The sequence below is a fragment of the Salvelinus fontinalis genome, chromosome 28 (genome assembly GCF_029448725.1).
Source record: "Salvelinus fontinalis isolate EN_2023a chromosome 28, ASM2944872v1, whole genome shotgun sequence".
Taxonomy (NCBI): Eukaryota; Metazoa; Chordata; class Actinopteri; order Salmoniformes; family Salmonidae; genus Salvelinus; species Salvelinus fontinalis.
Window position 1 is genome coordinate 36,059,327 of NC_074692.1, and position 18,479 is coordinate 36,077,805.

The window sequence follows — 18,479 nt, forward strand, 5'->3', positions numbered from 1 at the left end:
AGTTCTCGCTACTTACCACAGCCACAAAGTCAAAATTGGCAACATAAAAATAAATGAACATAAAATAGTTTTTTTTTTTGCATGTTAGCAGTATGGTTAGGGTTAGGTTTGAAGTAACATTTTAAGGAAATAAATAGGCGGGATTTATCCATAAATATGCTTTTGTGGCTGTGTTAACTAGTGACGACCCAGTTCTCCAGCCAAATTCACATTTTTCGTGGATTAAATAGCTGGCTAAAGTATTTTTATTTAAATGTTTTCTCTTGTGCCAAAGTGAAAAGCTGTTACTACGTTACTATGGCTGGTGAGCAGCTAGCCACCATTTAGCTAGCTAACATTAATTACTTTGTTCCTGTTGTTTTTTACAGATTGATGCTTGCAGATTTTCTAGACTCGCCATACTCACATACTTTTTCCACACCACACACCATCAATGGCTGTATAGACGGTAGGTTGGCCCTTCCATCAAGGCCTCAGACTGCCATATCTTTGACATAGCTCACCGTTTCTGTTGTAATATAATCGTTTCTGATGTGATACCATGTCTGTCCGCTAGGGTTTTCTCCTCAGATAGCGATGTTGACTTGTAGACGTTTGGATGGCTTGGACCAAGTGCGTCTCACACCTGAAAAGGTAGCTTGTGCAAAAGTAGCTCTCAACCCCTTTTTACACCTTAGGTTGGGTTTTCAGAGGAGACATTCGCCCACTGTTGGCTCCATGTGAACTACAATTCCGATGTTGTGTTTTTAACGTTTAGAAACGTCATCATCACTTTCAAACAGGTTTTTGAAACATATGGTGATATGACACTCTTTCATATCAGCGATAAATAATCTTTAAAATAAAAAATATACACTTACTGTAGCAATTTTTTACAGTACCACGAGCTGTGTGTGCCTCCAGTTGACGAACTACACTTCCTCCCCAGTTAGCTTATTACACAGGTACGGAGTACACTAGATATCTAATTAGCACAGATGTCTGTCTGCTGTAAAGAATCGATATAACATGGAGAGAACCCTAACCCTGTATAAAAATGTGTAGTAATTTGAACCTTTTGTTTTTTTTGAAAATCATTTTATCGCTGATATTAAAAGATACATTCATTATGTTTGCCCCCCAAAAAACGTATCGCAAGTGGTGTGTTTTTTTAATTTTTTTTATTTCACCTTTATTTAACCAGGTAGGCAAATTGAGAACACGTTCTCATTTACAAAACAATTGCGACCTGGCCAAGATAAAGCAAAGCAGTTTGACACATACAACAACACATAGTTACACATGGAGTAGAACAAACATACAGTCAATAATACAGTGAAAAATAAGTCTATATACAATGTGAGCAAGTGAGGTGAGATAAGGGAGGTGAAGGCAAATAAAATATATTAATAAATAAAAATATAAAAATGGCCATGGTGGCGAAGTAAATACAATATAGCAAGTAAAAAAACACTGGAATGGTTGGTTTGCAGTGGAAGAAGGTGCAAAGTAGAGATAGAAATAATGGGGTGCAAAGGAGCAAAATAAATAAATACAGTAGGTAAAGAGGTAGATGTTTGGGCTGAATTATAGATGGGCTATGTACAGGTGCAGTAATCTATGAGCTGCTCTGACAGCTGGTGCTTAAAGCTAGTGAGGGAGATAAGTGTTTCCAGTTTCAGAGATTTTTGTAGTTCGTTCCAGTCATTGGCAGCAGAGAACTGGAAGGAGAGGCGGCCAAAGGAAGAATTGGTTTTGGGGGTGACCAGAGAGATATACCTGCTGGAGCGCGTGCTACGGGTGGGTGCTGCTATGGTGACCAGCGAGCTGAGATAAGGGGGAACTTTACCTAGCAGGGTCTTGTAGATGACCTGGAGCCAGTGGGTTTGGCGACGAGTGTGAAGCGAGGGCCAGCCAACGAGAGCGTACAGGTCGCAGTCGTGGGTAGTATATGGGGCTTTGGTGACAAAACGGATGGCACTGTGATAGACTGCATCCAATTTATTGAGTAAGGTTTTGGAGGCTATTTTGTAAATGACATCACCGAAGTCGAGGATTGGTAGGATGGTCAGTTTTACAAGGGTATGTTTGGCAGCATGAGTGAAGGATGCTTTGTTGCGGAATAGGAAGCCGATTCTAGATTTAACTTTGGATTGGAGATGCTTGATGTGAGTCTGGAAGGAGAGTTTACAGTCTAACCAGACACCTAGGTATTTGTAGTTGTCCACATATTCTAAGTCAGAGCCGTCCAGAGTAGTGATGTTGGACAGGCAGGCAGGTGCAGGCAGCGATCGGTTGAAGAGCATGCATTTAGTTTTACTTGTATTTAAGAGCAATTGGAGGCCACGGAAGGAGAGTTGTATGGCATTGAAGCTTGCCTGGAGGGTTGTTAACACAGTGTCAAAAGAAGGGCCAGAAGTATACAGAATAGTGTCGTCTGCGTAGAGGTGGATCAGAGACTCACCAGCAGCAAGAGCGACATCATTGATGTATACAGAGAAGAGAGTCGGTCCAAGAATTGAACCCTGTGGCACCCCCATAGAGACTGCCAGAGGTCCGGACAACAGACCCTCCGATTTGACACACTGAACTCGATCAGAGAAGTAGTTGGTGAGCCAGGCGAGGCAATCATTAGAGAAACCAAGGCTGTCGAGTCTGCCGATGAGGATGTGGTGATTGACAGAGTCAAAAGCCTTGGCCAGGTCAATGAATATGGCTGCACAGTACTGTTTCCTATCGATAGCGGTTAAGATATCGTTTATGACCTTGAGCGTGGCTGAGGTGCACCCATGACCAGCTCTGAAACCAGATTGCATAGCGGAGAAGGTGTGGTGTGATTTGAAATGGTCGGTAATCTGTTTGTTGACTTGGCTTTCGAAGACCTTAGAAAGGCAGGGTAGGATAGATATAGGTCTGTAGCTGTTTGGGTCAAGAGTGTCCCCCCCTTTGAAGAGGGGGATAACCGCAGCTGCTTTCCAATCTTTGGGAATCTCAGACGACACGAAAGAGAGGTTGAAAAGGCTGGTAATAGGGGTGGCAACAATTTCGGCAGATAGTTTTAGAAAGAAAGGGTCCAGATTATCTAGCCTGGCTGATTTGTAAGGGTCCAGATTTTGCAGCTCTTTCAGAACATCAGCTGACTGTATTTGGGAGAAAGAGAAATGGGGAAGGCGTGGGCGAGTAGCAGAGGGGAGGCCAGGTGGAAAGCATGGCCAGCCGTAGAAAAATGCTTGTTGAAATTCTCAATTATAGTGGATTTGTCGGTGGTGACAGTGTTTCCTATCTTCAGTGCAGTTGGAAGCTGGGTGGAGGTGTTCTTATTCTCCATGGACTTTACAGTGTCCCAGAACTTTTTTGAGTTTGTGTTGCAGGAAGCAAATTTCTGCTTGAAAAAGCTAGCCTTGGCTTTTCTAACTGCCTGTGTATACTGGTTTCTAGCTTCCCTGAAAAGTTGCATATCACGGGGGCTGTTCGATGCTAATGCAGAACGCCATAGGATGTTTTTCTGTTTTAACGTTCAGAACGAGCGTCTGGGTTCTTAACAACTCCTCTGACCAGAAGATACCATTCGTCAACAGGCACTAAAGTAGTTAGTGTCTGTAACCACGTTTCCAGCCACAGTTTTTATGTGAGTAAATTCATACCTCACATGTTCACCTCCACTATGAACGCCAAAGAGGGATCCGGATGAGCCAGCACGGGAGTCGAGGTAAACAGAGCCTTCAGGTGACCAAAAGTTGCACCGGTCCCCCCTTCAGCAGTGAGGTAATAGGAGCTGCTACCTGACCAAAGCCCCGGATAAACCTCCGGTAGTAGTTGGCAAACCCTAGAAACCGCCGCACTTCCTTTACCGTGGTGGGAGTCGGCCAATTACGCACAGCTGAAATGCGGTCACTCTCCATCTCCACCCCTGAAGCGGAAATGCGGTACCCTAGGAAGGAGACGGACTGTTGGAAGAACAGACATTTCTCAGCCTTGACGTATAGGTCATGCTCCAACAGTCGACCAAGCACCCTGCGCACCAGGGACACATGCTCGGCGTGTGTAGCGGAGTATATCAGATTGTCGTCGATATACACCACTACACCCTGCCCGTGCAGGTCCCGGAAAATCACATCTACAAATGCCTGGAAGACTGATGGAGCATTCATCAACCCGTACAGCATGACGAGGTACTCATAATGCCCTGAGGTGGTACTAAATGCTGTCTTCCACTCGTCCCCCTCCCGGATACGCACAAGGTTGTAAGCGCTCCTGAGATCCAATTTTGTGAAGAAGCATTGACTATCGCACTGGCTATGAGAGGCAGCGGGTAGCTGTACCTCACAGTGATTTGGTTGATACCTCGATAGTCAATGCACGGGCGCAGACCTCCATCCTTCTTCTTCACAAAAAAGAAACTCGAGGTAGGTGAAGTGGAGGGCCGAATGTATCCCTGCCCCAGGGATTCGAAGACATATGTTTCCATAGCCACCGTCTCCTCCTGTGACGGCTGGGAAGTGCTGCGTCTACCAGGAGATTTATCGCACAATCCCCCCATCGATGGGGTGGTCATTGAGTCGCCTTCTTCTTACAGAAGGCGAGAGTCAAATTGGCATATTCAGAGGGGATGCGCACGGTGGAGACCTGGTCTGGACTTTCCACCGTAGTAGCACCGACAGCAACCCCTAAACACCTCCCTGAGCACTTTCGTGACCACCCCTTGAGAGCCCTCTGTTGCCACGAAATAGTGGGGTCATGACAGGCCAACCAGGGTACGCCCAGCACCACGGGAAACGCAGGAGAATCAATAAGGAAAAAACAAATTCTCTCCTTGTGACCCTCCTGCGTAACCATGCTCAGTGGAGCGGTGGCCTCCCTAATCAGCCCTGATCCTAATGGTTGACTATCTAGGGCAGGGGTGTCAAACTCATTCCACGGAGGGCCTAGTGTCTGCAGGTTTTTGGTTTTTCCTTTCAATAAAGCCCTAGACAACCAGGTGTGGGGAGTTCCTAACTAATTAGTGATGTTAATTCATCAATCAAGTACAAGGGAGGAGCGAAAACCCGCAGACACTCGGCCCCCCGTGGAATGAGTTTGACACCTGTGATCTAGGGCATGCACAGGGAAGGGCATATCCAGAGGAACAATGGGGATCCCTAAACTAAGGGCAAATGCGCTGTCAATAAAATTCCCAGCTGCGTCTGAATGCTGTGAATGGGGGGAAAACTCAGGAAAATTTACAAACAAAAACATGTGAGCAACAGGTGATGGAAACATCTCTGGGGGGGAAATTTGCATATTGCATATTAATTTATGTGGATTCTAGAATATTCGCATGAAAGTCTGGATGGGAACCTCGGAAGCGATTGGGCTAGTGCAGCAATAGTGGTTGTCACAAAATAAAGTCCTAGCCTACGTGTTTTTTTGATTCGAATGTGTTTTGAAAATGTTTTCCTTCTGCAGATCCAATCCCCATATTTGTCAAGGTGTGTATAATCCATTTAGCTATATCATATTACATTTTAGTTATCGGTGCATGTTTATGGTTAACTGTGTAACGTTAGACTTATTTAATGAGGAAATACCATTCTACTTACTTCCCTGTTGATTACTTACTAATTTCCTCCCTTTTCAACGCTAGGAGTTCTGGGATTCCAGATGACGAGAAGGGAATGGACAGTATTATCGCTCAAGGACATGATGGAGGTGTGTGTGTGTGAGAGAGTGTGAGTGTTCAAGGCTGCAGTGCTAGCTGGCATTTGCACAGATTACACTCTGAATGTGTGCCTGCCCTATCTAGTTCTACTGAAGATTTCATTTATGGGAGTTTATCACCAGTTGTAGAATGAAGCAACTGCTTTTGGATTCACTTACAGTATCAATCAATCAAATGTATTTATTAAGCCCTTCTTACATCAGCTGATGTCACAAAGTTTGGATACACTCAAGGGTTTTTCTTTATTTTTACTATTTTCTACATTGTAGAATAATAGTGAAGACATCAAAACTATGAAATAACATATATGGAATCCTGTAGTAACCAGAAAAGTGTTAAACAAATCAAAATATATGTTATATTTGAGATTCTTCAAAGTAGCCACCTTTTGCCTTGATGACAGCTTTGCACACTCTGAAGAACCCTGGAATGAGTAGGTGTGTCCAAAACGTTTGACTGGTACTGTAACCCAATGTGGGCGTCCCAAATTGTACCTTATTCCCTATGTAGTACACTCACTTTAACAAAGGGCCCATAGTGCTCAGTGTGCACTATATAGGAAATAGGAATCCATTTGGGATGCAAGCCAATGCAGCGTGTCATGTAGAAGCTCTTGTACACATGCAAGCCAAGGAACAATATAGCTTGTATAACTATTGTGACTCCTAATGTCTCTAGGATATTGTCTTGCTCAGTATTTATTTGGGATTATCTTTCTCTGATAGCATAACGGGTAAATAATATAATTTTCCTTCACCGTCATTGCTCGTCTGACACTTTCCAGAGACTCAATCAAAACGGTGTATTTGCTTCCACTTGGTGGTGCTATTTGGTAAATCAGTATGCGCAAACTAAACTGAACAAAAATATAAACACTACAAAGTGTTGGTACTATGCTTCATAAGATTAAATAAAAGATTCCTGAAATGTTCTATAGGCACAAAAAAAAATTCACCTTGTGCTGGGGACAATAAAAGGCCATTCCAAAATGTGCGGTTTTGTCACGGAACACAATGCCACAGATGTCTCAAGTTGTGAGGGAATGTGCAATTGGCATGCTGACTGCAGGAATGTCCACTAGAGCTGTTGCCAGAGAATTGAATGTTAATTTCTCTAACGTAAGTGACCTCCAATGTTGTTTTAGAGAATTTGGCAGTGCGTCCTACAACCGCAGACCACGTGTATGGCATCGTGTGGGAGAGCGGTTTGCTGATGTCAACGTTGTGAACACAGTGCCCCATGGTGGCGGTGGGGTTATGGTATGGGCAGGCATAAGCTACGGACAACGAACACAATTGCATTTTATATAAGGCAATTTGAATGCAGAGAGATACCGTGACGAGATCCTGAGGCCTATTGTCGTGCCATTCATCTGCCGCCAACACCTCATGTTTCAGCATGATAATGCACGGCCCCATGTCGCAAGGATCTGGCCTGCATACTCACTAGACATGTCAACCATTGTGCTTGTTTGGAGTGCTCTGGATCAACCGGTACGACAGCGTGTTCCAGTTTTCGACAATATCCAGCAACTTCACACAGCTATTATAGAGGAGTGGGACAATATTCCACAGGCCACAATCAACAGCCTGATCAACTCTATGCGAAGGAGATGTGTTGCGCTGCATGAGGCAAATGGTGGTCACACCAGATACTGACTGGTTTTCTGATCCACGCCCCTTACCTTTTTTAAGGTATCTGTGTCCAACAGATGCATATCTGTATTTCCAGTCATTTACATTTTAGTCATTTAGCAGACGCTCTTATCCAGAGCGACTTACAGTAGAGTGCATACATTTTATTACATTTTACATACTGAGACAAGGATATCCCTACCGGCCAAACCCTCCCTAACCCGGACGACGCTATGCCAATTGTGCGTCGCCCCACGGACCTCCCGGTTGCGGCCGGCTGCGACAGAGCCTGGGCGCGAACCCAGAGACTCTGGTGGCGCAGCTAGCACTGCGATGCAGTGCCCTAGACCACTGCGCCACCCAGGAGTCCGTGGGGCAACGCAGTCATGTGAAATCCATAGGACCATAGGAACTAATGAATTTATTTAAATTGACGGATTTCCTAATTTGAACTGTAAGGTAAGGGGCGTTGGGTTTTGCGTTTTTATATTTTTGTTCAGTATATGACAGAAGAATTATCAAAGTCTACTATCATTTATTTCTGCCAGTATGCTATTTGTCCTCTGTATGATACATCACAGATTAATACTATAAGGCTAACAACACCTATTTACCTGCATATGTTGTTTTTTCATTGATGCTTTACAGAAGACAGTGAGGGGATGATAGAAGAGGATCCCTCTGAGGGGTCAGTGCCTGAGTGTCTCTCACAGCACGTTGGGAGTGGTACCTCTACCAGACGTTCGAAGAGAGCAGCGACGGTAGCTAAGACACAGGTAGAGAGGGAGGGTACACAGCGGACCCTTGGACATAATCCCAAAAATGTTCCCCGGGGTGGCGGGGGTTGTGACTTCTCACAGAAGGAGATAGGTGCAGAGCCCAAGAGACAGACCAGGCTGACTGACAGTCAGACACAAGGGAGTAGACAGACCAGACCAATGGAAGAAATCAGACCAACCAGGCAGAACAGAGGGACCAGAAACAATGACAACCAGGAACAGGAGAACAAACAGGTAAAGGGAGTGAACATCCTGAACACTTTCCTTTTGCGTGAAAACAGTGTGAGGGTAGATGGAGTGCCAGGCTGTTTGTGATGTCATGTCAAAGAGTGACAAGGAGATGGCGTGACAGCACAAACAGACTGGCGCCTCTCTCTAGTGAAAGGGTGCTTGAAGTCAAAAGTAAACAAAGACTTAAATTGCAATTACATTCAGTGATTGCTGGTCCCCTGTTTTCAGGCCAGACAGAGCAGGGGCAACGACAGACAGAATCAGGAGACCAGTATACAGTTAAAGGGAACACCATAGAGATCCTATTCAATTAGGATTGAATTCTGTGGGAAACATGCTCAACTCTCTCCACTTCCATTAAAAACAGTGAAAGGGGGCTTGAAGTTAATAGTGAACAAACAAAGATTTCAATAGCCATTACATCAAATGATTGCTGGTCCACGTTTTTCATTGTTAGGAGAACAGACAGACCAGGCAGACTGACAGCCAGAAGCAGGAGACCGGCGAACCAGCCAGACAGACCAGGCAGACTGACAGCCAGAAGCAGGAAAATGGAGATAATAGTTCCACCAGCAACAAGCTAGGGACACTGAGAGGTAGGCATAGGATAATATTCACCATTGAATGTTGTATTGAGACAATTCAAACAAGGCAACAGTAAACATGCCTTCCCACATGAATGATGCAGCACCCCCCTTGGGCAAAATCAGTGTAATTTTGTTAATGCCGGATCTCTATGGCAAGACGCATCATTCACTCAAGTGTCCTGAAAATCAGGCCAGTGGTGTCTGAAATATCGCGTGGGTTAGCTAGACTCCTATCCCTGAGCATGTGTGCCAAATTTCATCACTCTGAGTCTTAACAGGTCAAGAGATATAAACATCTGCCTGTTAAGGTGCCACCGTGTGATTGATATAAATGTTCTTGCATATTTTGAGTCTTGACAGTGTTTGTAACGTGTACCATATTTTGTTACAATACGAATATCCTTGACTGAATGATATGCATTTATGTGCCAGACCCCGCCCACATTATTGTTTATTGGCAAATAGGCTCAGTTTTGTTTTAGGTACTTGTCTGGAAAATATTGCGTTGAGAGACCTTTCTCCACAGATCGGTCATTCGGTGCCAGAATCAATCAATCAAATGTCTTTATAAAGCCCTTTTTATATCAGCAGTTGTCACAAAGTGCTTATACAGAAACCCAGCCTAAAACCCCAAACAGCAAGCAATGCAGATGTAAAAGCACGGTGGCTAGGAAAAACTCCCTAGAAAGGCAGGAACCTAGGAAGAAATCTAGAAAGGAACCAGGCTCTGAGGGGTGGCCAGTCTCCTTCTGGCTGTGCCAAGTGGAGATTATACGAGTACATTGCCATTAAGGCCAGATCGTTCTTCAAGATGTTCAAATGTTCATAGATGACCAGCAGGGTCAAATAATAATCACAGTGGTTGTAGAGGGTGCAACAGGTCAGTACCTCAGGAGTAAATGTCAGTTGGCTTTTCATAGCCGATCATTCAGAGGTCAAGACAGCAGTTGCGGTAGAGAGAGGAAGAGAGAGGATCGAAACAGGAGGTCCGGTACAAGGTAGCACGTCCGGTGAACAGGTCAGGGTTCCATTGCCGCAGGCAGAACATTAGTAACTGGATCAGCAGCACGACCAGGTGGACTGGGGACGGGGACAGCCAGGAGTCATCAGGCCAGGTAGTCCTGAGGCATGTTCTTGGGCCTCAGGTCCTCCGGGAGGGAGGGGGAGGGAGAGAGAGGGGGAGGGAGGGAGAGAGAGAGCGACCAAATTTATCCCGGACAGGGCCAACCAGGCAGCATATAACCCCACTCTGAGACTGGGCCAAGTATAGCCCATGAAGATCTCCCCCATTGCACAAGCCTGGGTGGGCGCAAAACCGGACAGGAAGATCATGTCAGTCACTCAACCTACTCATGTCGAGTTTAGTGGAAAAAAAGCCTGATATGACGTGATGCACCCCTCATAGGGACGGCATGGGAGCGCGATGGGGTCAGAGGTAGAGAATCCCAGTGGCGAGAGGGAAGCCAGCCAGGCAGAGACTGTAAGGATGGTTCGTCACTCCAGTGCCTTGCCGTTCACCTTTGCACCACTGGGCCAGACTACACTCAATCATAGGACCTACTGAAGATATGAGTCTTCAGTAAAGACTCAAAGGTTGAGACTGAGTCTGTGCCTCTCACATGGATTGGCAGACCATTCCATAAAAATGTAGCTCTATAGGAGAAAGCCCTGCCTCCAACCCTGAGCTGACGAGGTAAAAATCTGTCGTTCTGCCCCTGAACAAGGCAGTTAACCCACTGTTCCTAGGCTGTCATTGAAAACAAACAATTTTTTCTTAACCGACTTGCCTAGTTAAATAAAATTTTAAATATCTGTGTCCTTTTGTCTGATCTCTATGGCAAGACGCATCATTTACTCAAGTTTTGTCATAATCTGCCTAGTGCTGTCAGAGAGTGCATGTGACTAACGTATGAACGGATAGAGACATATTGTATGAAGAGGATGTAATATGCACGAATGGGACAACAGGATGTATGAATAAGGTGCTGGGTGAAGTTCTTCAGATGAACACTAGGTGGAGTCAGTATAGCAGCAATCAATCCACTTGTTTTCTGGGCCTGACCAGATATACAGTAAGCCTGTCTTCTGGGCCTGACCAGATATACAGTAAGCCTGTCTTCTGGGCCTAACCAGATATACAGTAAGCCTGTCTTCTGGGCTTAATTCCCAACTGGGATGTAATAAATTAATTTCTGCAATTTCATGGGGGAAAAGTGAGGAACTTATTTTCGTGGGGCGGGGGCCAAGACACCACACAATGGCACATGACACACAGAACACCATGCATTTGATTTGCGTAGTAACTTATTTTACAGCCATCGACTATTTGACAGCTCTCGGAGCCATTCTACAGCATCAACCAGCAAACATATTGCCTGGTATTGTTACTCTACGTCTGGTATAATTTGTTCAGGTTTACGAAGCTGTGAAATGTAGACAGGCACGTCCCAAATGGCACCCTATTCCCTATATAGTACTCAACTTAACCTTTGACCTGGACGGCCCATAGGAGGCCGGAGGCATAATGAGGGAAAGTGTATGTTGAGGGGAATGTGTGCCACCATTGACTCCAGTGAATGATAAAACATTCCTTGCCGTGTGTGCATCTGCATCCTACAGCAGTAACATACAATGACCAGTGTTTTCCAGCCCCTAGGCCTGTGTGTTACAAAGACACAGGCATGAAAACAAGCCTCCCACTCCCCGACAGCTCCCCAGTCCAGCTCCCTACTTCAGTTCCCATGTTTTAGTACATGCTGTACTGGACCTTATTGAAAATGTTCTGATTGTGTGGATGGCTGAGTATGGCTGTAAGCAGGGCTATAAAACTGACATACAGATAGCCGTGCAGATAGCAGTGTATACATTCATTTACATGCACATTTAATGTATATGTAGCAGTGTTTCCCCTATCTTTGGATAGGCAGGGCGGGCCCCTACTCTCTTTGATTTTTGTCCCCAATCTAAAATAGTTGGTTTCAATTTAAATGTTTTGGTTAAAGAGGCCTTGGATGTTTATTTGGGGGACTTGGCTGTCTGAGTAGCCTCCACAGTAGGGCCCACCTTGATTATGTCAATAGCTGAGTCTACCTGTACTGTAAGGGTTAGTTAGCTGAGTCTACCTATACTGTAAGGGTTAGTTAGCTGAGTCTATCTATACTGTAAGGGTTAGTTAGCTGAGTCTACCTATACTGTAAGGGTTAGTTAGCTGAGTCTACCTATACTGTAAGGGTTAGTTAGCTGAGTCTAGCTATACTGTAAGGGTTAGTTAGCCGAGTCTACCTGTACTGTAAGGGTTAGGGTTAGTTAGCTGAGTCTACCTGTACTGTAAGGGTTAGGGTTAGTTAGCTGAGTCTACCTATACTGTAAGGGTTAGCTAGCTGAGTCTACCTATACTGTAAGGGTTAGTTAGCTGAGTCTACCTATACTGTAAGGGTTAGTTAGCCGAGTCTACCTATACTGTAAGGGTTAGTTAGCCGAGTCTACCTGTACTGTAAGGGTTAGTTAGCTGAGTCTACCTATACTGTAAGGGTTAGTTAGCTGAGTCTACCTGTACTGTAAGGGTTAGTTAGCTGAGTCTACCTATACTGTAAGGGTTAGTTAGCTGAGTCTACCTATACTGTAAGGGTTAGAGTTATGGTTAGCTGAGCCTACCCATAATGTAAGGGTTAGTTAGCTGAGTCTACCTATACTGTAAGGGTTAGTTAGCTGAGTACCTGTACTGTAAGGGTTAGTTAGCTGAGTCTACCTATACCGTAAGGGTTAGTTAGCTGAGTCTACCTATACTGTAAGGGTTAGTTAGCTGAGTCTAGCTATACTGTAAGGGTTAGTTAGCCGAGTCTACCTGTACTGTAAGGGTTAGGGTTAGTTAGCTGAGTCTACCTGTACTGTAAGGGTTAGGGTTAGTTAGCTGAGTCTACCTATACTGTAAGGGTTAGCTAGCTGAGTCTACCTATACTGTAAGGGTTAGTTAGCTGAGTCTACCTATACTGTAAGGGTTAGTTAGCCGAGTCTACCTATACTGTAAGGGTTAGTTAGCCGAGTCTACCTGTACTGTAAGGGTTAGTTAGCTGAGTCTACCTATACTGTAAGGGTTAGTTAGCTGAGTCTACCTGTACTGTAAGGGTTAGTTAGCTGAGTCTACCTATACTGTAAGGGTTAGTTAGCTGAATCTACCTGTACTGTAAGGGTTAGCTGAGTACAGTATACCTATACTGTAAGGGTTAGTTAGCTGAGTCTACCTATACTGTAAGGGTTAGTTAGCTGAGTATACCTATACTGTAAGGGTTAGTTAGCCGAGTCTACCTATACTGTAAGGGTTAGTTAGCTGTGTCTACCTATACTGTAGGGGTTAGTTAGCTGAGTCTACCTATACTGTAAGGGTTAGAGTTAGCCCCTTTAGTAATTTCATCGGATCTCTATGGTCAATCAATCAATACCAGCAGCATACCACCCTGCATACCACTGCTGGCTTGCTTCTGAAGCTAAGCAGGGTTGGTCCTGGTCAGTCCCTGGATGGGAGACCAGATGCTGCTGGAAGTGGTGTTGGAAGGCCAGTAGGAGGCACTCTTTCCTCTGGTCTAAAAAATATCCCAATTCCCCAGGGCAGTGATTGGGAAGACTGTCCTGTATAGGGTGCCGTCTTTCGGGTTTGGGACGTTAAACGGGTGTCCTGACTCTCTGAGGTCATTAAAGATCCCATGGCACTTATCGTAAGAGTAGGGGTGTTAACCCCGGTGTCCTGGCTAATTCCCAATTTTTGCCACTCAAACCATCATGGTCACCTAATAATCCCCAGTTTACAATTGGCTCATTCATCCCCCTCCTCTCCCCTGTAACTATTCCCCAGGTCGTTGCTGCAAATGAGAACGTGTTCTCAGTCAACTTACCTGGTAAAATAACGGTAAAATAAAAATAAATAAAAATCAATCAATCAAGTTTATTTTATATAGCCCTTCGTACATCAGCTAATATCTCGAAGTGCTGTACAGAAACCCAGCCTAAAACCCCAAACAGCTAGTAATGTAGGTGTAGAAGCACGGTGGCTAGGAAAAACTCCCTAGAAAGGCCAAAACCTAGGAAGAAACCTAGAGAGGAACCAGGCTATGAGGGGTGGCCAGTCCTCTTCTGGCTGTGCCGGGTGGAGATTATAACAGAACTATGCCAAGATGTTCAAAAATGTTCATAAGTGACAAGCATGGTCAAATAATAATCATGAATAATTTTCAGTTGGCTTTTCATAGCCGATCATTAAGAGTTGAAAAACAACAGGTCTGGGACAGGTTGCGGTTCTATAACCGCAGGCAGAACAGCTGAAACCGGAACAGCAACAAGGCCAGGCGGACTGGGGACAGCAAGGAGTCATCATGCCCGGTAGTCCTGACGTATGGTCCTAGGGCTCAGGTTCTCAGAGAGAGAGAAAGAAAGAGAGAACGAGAGAATTAGAGAGAGCATACTTAAATTCACACAGGACACTGGATAAGACAGGAGAAGTACTCCAGGTATAACCAACTGACCCTAGCCCCCCGACACAAACTACTGCAGCATAAATACTGGAGGCTGAGACAGGAGCGGTCAGGAGACACTGTGGCCCCATCCGAAGATACCCCGGACAGGGCCAAATAGGAAGGATATAACCCCACCCACTTTGCCAAAGCACAGCCCCCGCACCACTAGAGGGATATCTTCAACCACCAACTTATAATCCTGAGACAAGGCCGAGTATAGCCAACAAAGATCTCCACCACAGCACAAACCAAGGGGGGGCGCCAACCCAGACAGGAAGATCACGTCAGTAACTCAACCCACTCAAGTGACGCACCCCTCCCAGGGACGGCATGAAAGAGCACCAGTAAGCCAGTGACTCAGCCCCTGTAATAGGGTTAGAGGCAGAGAATCCCAGTGGAGAGAGGGGATGGTCTACCTATACTTTAGGGAGACATTTACTGTGATGTAAAAGCTTTTCTTCAACAATTAAAACGAGTTGACTATGTATTGCTCAGTGTACTAAACTAGTTAAATAATCACCTCCTTTATACCGCACATCGTTGAAGAGAAGTTTCAAATTAAATCATGCTGCCAGATTCCAGTAAGCCTGAGGTTTATGATGAGGTTTATGGTAAACGTTGCACTGAACACAATGGTTTTTCACCGCGTCGCCCTTCCTATGCTCTCCTCAGGTGTGAACCATGGTCAATGCCAGAGCATGCGGGGCATCACCCGTCTGAATGTCCTCCACCGGAAGAACCGTTACGGGGAGACTCTACTCCACATTGCAGCAATGCAAGGAGACACCCAGTGGATCAGAGGCATGCTGTCGCTGGGCCCCGACATCAACATGGTCGACAACGCAGGTAAGACATTGGAGGAGGGTGGTGGGCAGCAATCTGTCACTTCAGTTAGTTTCAGATAACTTTATAGATACTCACACACAGGGCCTAAAATTAACACCTGCCAAATGTGGGTAGATTCTGGCATTGGTGGGTAAAATTTGTGAATAAAAATAGTCAAGTATGATCACATTTATATTAAAATAAAGGCTGCAGAAGCTGCTTTCATAGCTGGTAAATTAATCACACAAAGTCAAAAAACAAGTTATTCCACCTCCTGCTGCAACACTGCCTGGCTGGGGGCTGGACGTCCGTGAAGATCTGAGTGAAATATACATTTTAGAAGCGCTGCTTACAGGCATAAAAGTTGGTCTAATTCACTTGAAACTAAAGTCTACTGAAGTGAGACTTTGTTCTTGTGTTTCTTGGCTATTTATTTGTTTTGTTCACAAGCAATGTTATTTTTCACTGTTTGAGTTTCAACTGTTAGAGAAGACAAGGCTGCTACTGGTCAGACCCTCAATCTCACAGGCACAAACACGTCTGAGTCGCGTTACCAAGGTAACCTCCCGCCCTTAAAGGGACAGGTGAATTTTTTTTGTCTCATCTGTGATATTTTGGTTAAAAGACTCGGGTCACAAAAAATGAAATTATGTTAAACAATATACCACATTACTTCTTACAGGTAATACATGTATTGTGTTAGAAATATTACAAAGCGTGCATATACATTTATGGTGTGTGTTGTTGGTATAAATTTAGCAGAATTTTTTTTTTAAATAGGCTGGTAGTAAAAAATCTGAGTGGCTGGTAGATTTTAAAATCTACCAGCCACAGTGGCTGGTGGACCAAAACGTTAATTTAGGCCCTGTATGCAGGTAAGACACTGGACTGGAGGGGGTACATTTAGGGACACTGGACTGGAGGAGGTACATTTAGGGACACTGGACTGGAGGAGGTACATTTAGGGACACTGGACTGGAGGAGGTACATTTAGGGACACTGGACCGCAGGATGTACATTTAGGGACACTGGACCGGAGGAGGTACATTTAGGGACACTGGACCGGAGGAGGTACATTTAGGGACACTGGACTGGAGGAGGTACATTTAGGGACACTGGACTGGAGGAGGTACATTTAGGGACACTGGACTGGAGGGGGTACATTTAGGGACACTGGACTGGAGGAGGTACATTCAGGGACACTGGACTGGAGGAGGTACATTTAGGGACACTGGACTGGAGGAGGTACATTTAGGGACACTGGACTGGAGGAGGTACATTTAGGGACACTGGACTGGAGGGTGTACATTTAAGGACACTGTTTCCTCTTTAGAATTTCATTGATATTTTTCTTTAGACTGAATGAATAGAATAGAAATGTTTTGTTCATCGAAATGGACATTTGCCTTTTTTGCTGTCTGTTTTTATGAGTAGGGTCATTTCCTGTGTATAGTGATGCAGGAATTAATTCACTCGTCCTAAACAGACTTGAATAAAACGAATAGAGCATCTCTCTATGCTGTGACCATCAGTTGTTGCTTTATTGTTTCTCACAGGTTGGACTCCTCTTCACGAGGCAGTGTCCCACGGTCACTATGAGATCAGTAAGTACCTGATCCAGGCAGGAGCTCTGGTCAACTGTACTGGAGGAAATGGAACCACACCTCTACTTGATGCTGTAGAGCAGGGACACCTGCAGGTACATATACCGTACTTCGGTCTTCTTCTTCTTAGCACTGATGCCCTAGGCTTGCTTGTGTGTTTATGCTGCATATACAGTGGGAAGAAAAAGTATGTGAAGTCACAACAATAGACAAACACAGTCTGCTTAAACTAATAACACACAATTATAGTTATTCATGTCTATTGAACACACCGTGTAAACATTCACAGTGTCTTGGATTTAATAACTGGTTGACCCTCCTTTGGCAGCAATAACCTCAAACAAACGTTTTCTGTAGTTGCGGATCAGACCTGCACAACGGTCAGGAGGAATTTTGGTCCGTTCCTTTTCAGTTCAGCAACATTCTTGTGATGTCTGGTGTGAACTGCTCTCTTGAGGTCATGCCACAGCATCTAAATCGGGTTGAGGTCAGGACTCTGACTGGGCGTATTTTCTTCTGTTGAAGCCATTCTGTTGTTGATTTACTTCTGTTTTTTTCGGTCGTTGTCCTGTTGCATCACCCAACTTCTGTTGAGCTTCAATTGGCAGACAGATAGCCTAACATTCTCCTGAAAAATGTCTTGATAAACTTGGCAATTAATTTTTCTGTCGATTATAGCAAGCTGTCCAGGCCCTGAGGTGCTCCCTCCACTATACTTTACAGTTGGGATGAGGTTTTGATGTTGGTGTGCTGTGTCTTTTGTTCTCCACACATAGTGTTGTGTGTTCCTCCCAAACAACTCCACTGTAGTTGCATCTGTCCACAGAATATTTTGCCAGTAGCGCTGTGGAACATCCAGGTGCACTTTTACAAACTTCAGATGTGCAGCAATGTGTGAGCACTATTCTTGTTTATTGTTTTACGTATCGTAGACTCGTCAACAGAGATGTTAGCATGTTCCAGAGATTTCTGTAAGTCTTCAGCTGACACTAGGATTCTTCTTAACCTCATTGAGCATTCTGCGCTGTGCTCTTGCAGTCATCTTTGCAGGACGGCCACTCCTAGGGAGAGTAGTAACATTGCTGAACTTTCTCCATTTATAGACAATTTGTCTTACTGTGGACTGATGAACATCAAGGCTTTTAGAGATACTTTTATAACCCTTTCCAGCTTCATGCAAGTCAACAATTCTTAATCTTAGGTCTTCTGAGATCTCTTTTGTTCGAGGCATGGTTCACATCAGGCAATGCTTCTTGTGAATAGCAAACTCACATGTTGTGAGTGTTTTTATAGGGCAAGGCAGCTCTAACCAACGTCTCCAATCTCGTCTCATTGATTGGACTCCAGGTTAGCCGACTCCTGACTCCAATGAGCTTTTGTAGAAGTCATTAGCCTAGGTGGGGTTCACATACTTGTTCCAACCTACACTGTGAAGGTTTAAATTATGTATTCAATATAGACAAGAAAAATGCAATAATTTGTGTGTTATTAGTTTAAGCACACTATGTTTGTCTATTATTGTGACTTAGATGAAATTTGATGACGAATTTATGCAGAAATCCAGGTAATTCCAAAGGGTTCACATACTTTTTCTTACCACTGTAAGATAATATTTGTTTTGCTTTGTGTGTCCCA

General features: G+C 44.6%; 1 protein-coding gene across 3 annotated transcripts in view; it reads left to right on the plus strand.

Moving 5' to 3' along the window:
• The window catches only part of LOC129826645 (uncharacterized), a 53,223-nt gene that overhangs the window by 2,972 nt on the left and 31,772 nt on the right, over positions 1-18,479 (plus strand). For 2 of the 3 annotated variants that reach the window (XM_055887599.1, XM_055887598.1), the window contains exons 2-9: positions 369-448; positions 557-633; positions 5,425-5,447; positions 5,603-5,667; positions 7,960-8,324; positions 8,779-8,917; positions 15,088-15,261; positions 16,797-16,939. In XM_055887599.1, the coding sequence (XP_055743574.1) occupies positions 373-448; positions 557-633; positions 5,425-5,447; positions 5,603-5,667; positions 7,960-8,324; positions 8,779-8,917; positions 15,088-15,261; positions 16,797-16,939 (1,062 nt within the window). In that variant the 5' untranslated portion in view covers positions 369-372. Of the gene's footprint in view, positions 1-368; positions 449-556; positions 634-5,424; positions 5,448-5,602; positions 5,668-7,959; positions 8,325-8,778; positions 8,918-15,087; positions 15,262-16,796; positions 16,940-18,479 lie in introns of those variants that run through there. The other variant, XM_055887600.1, reaches the window with a different exon arrangement.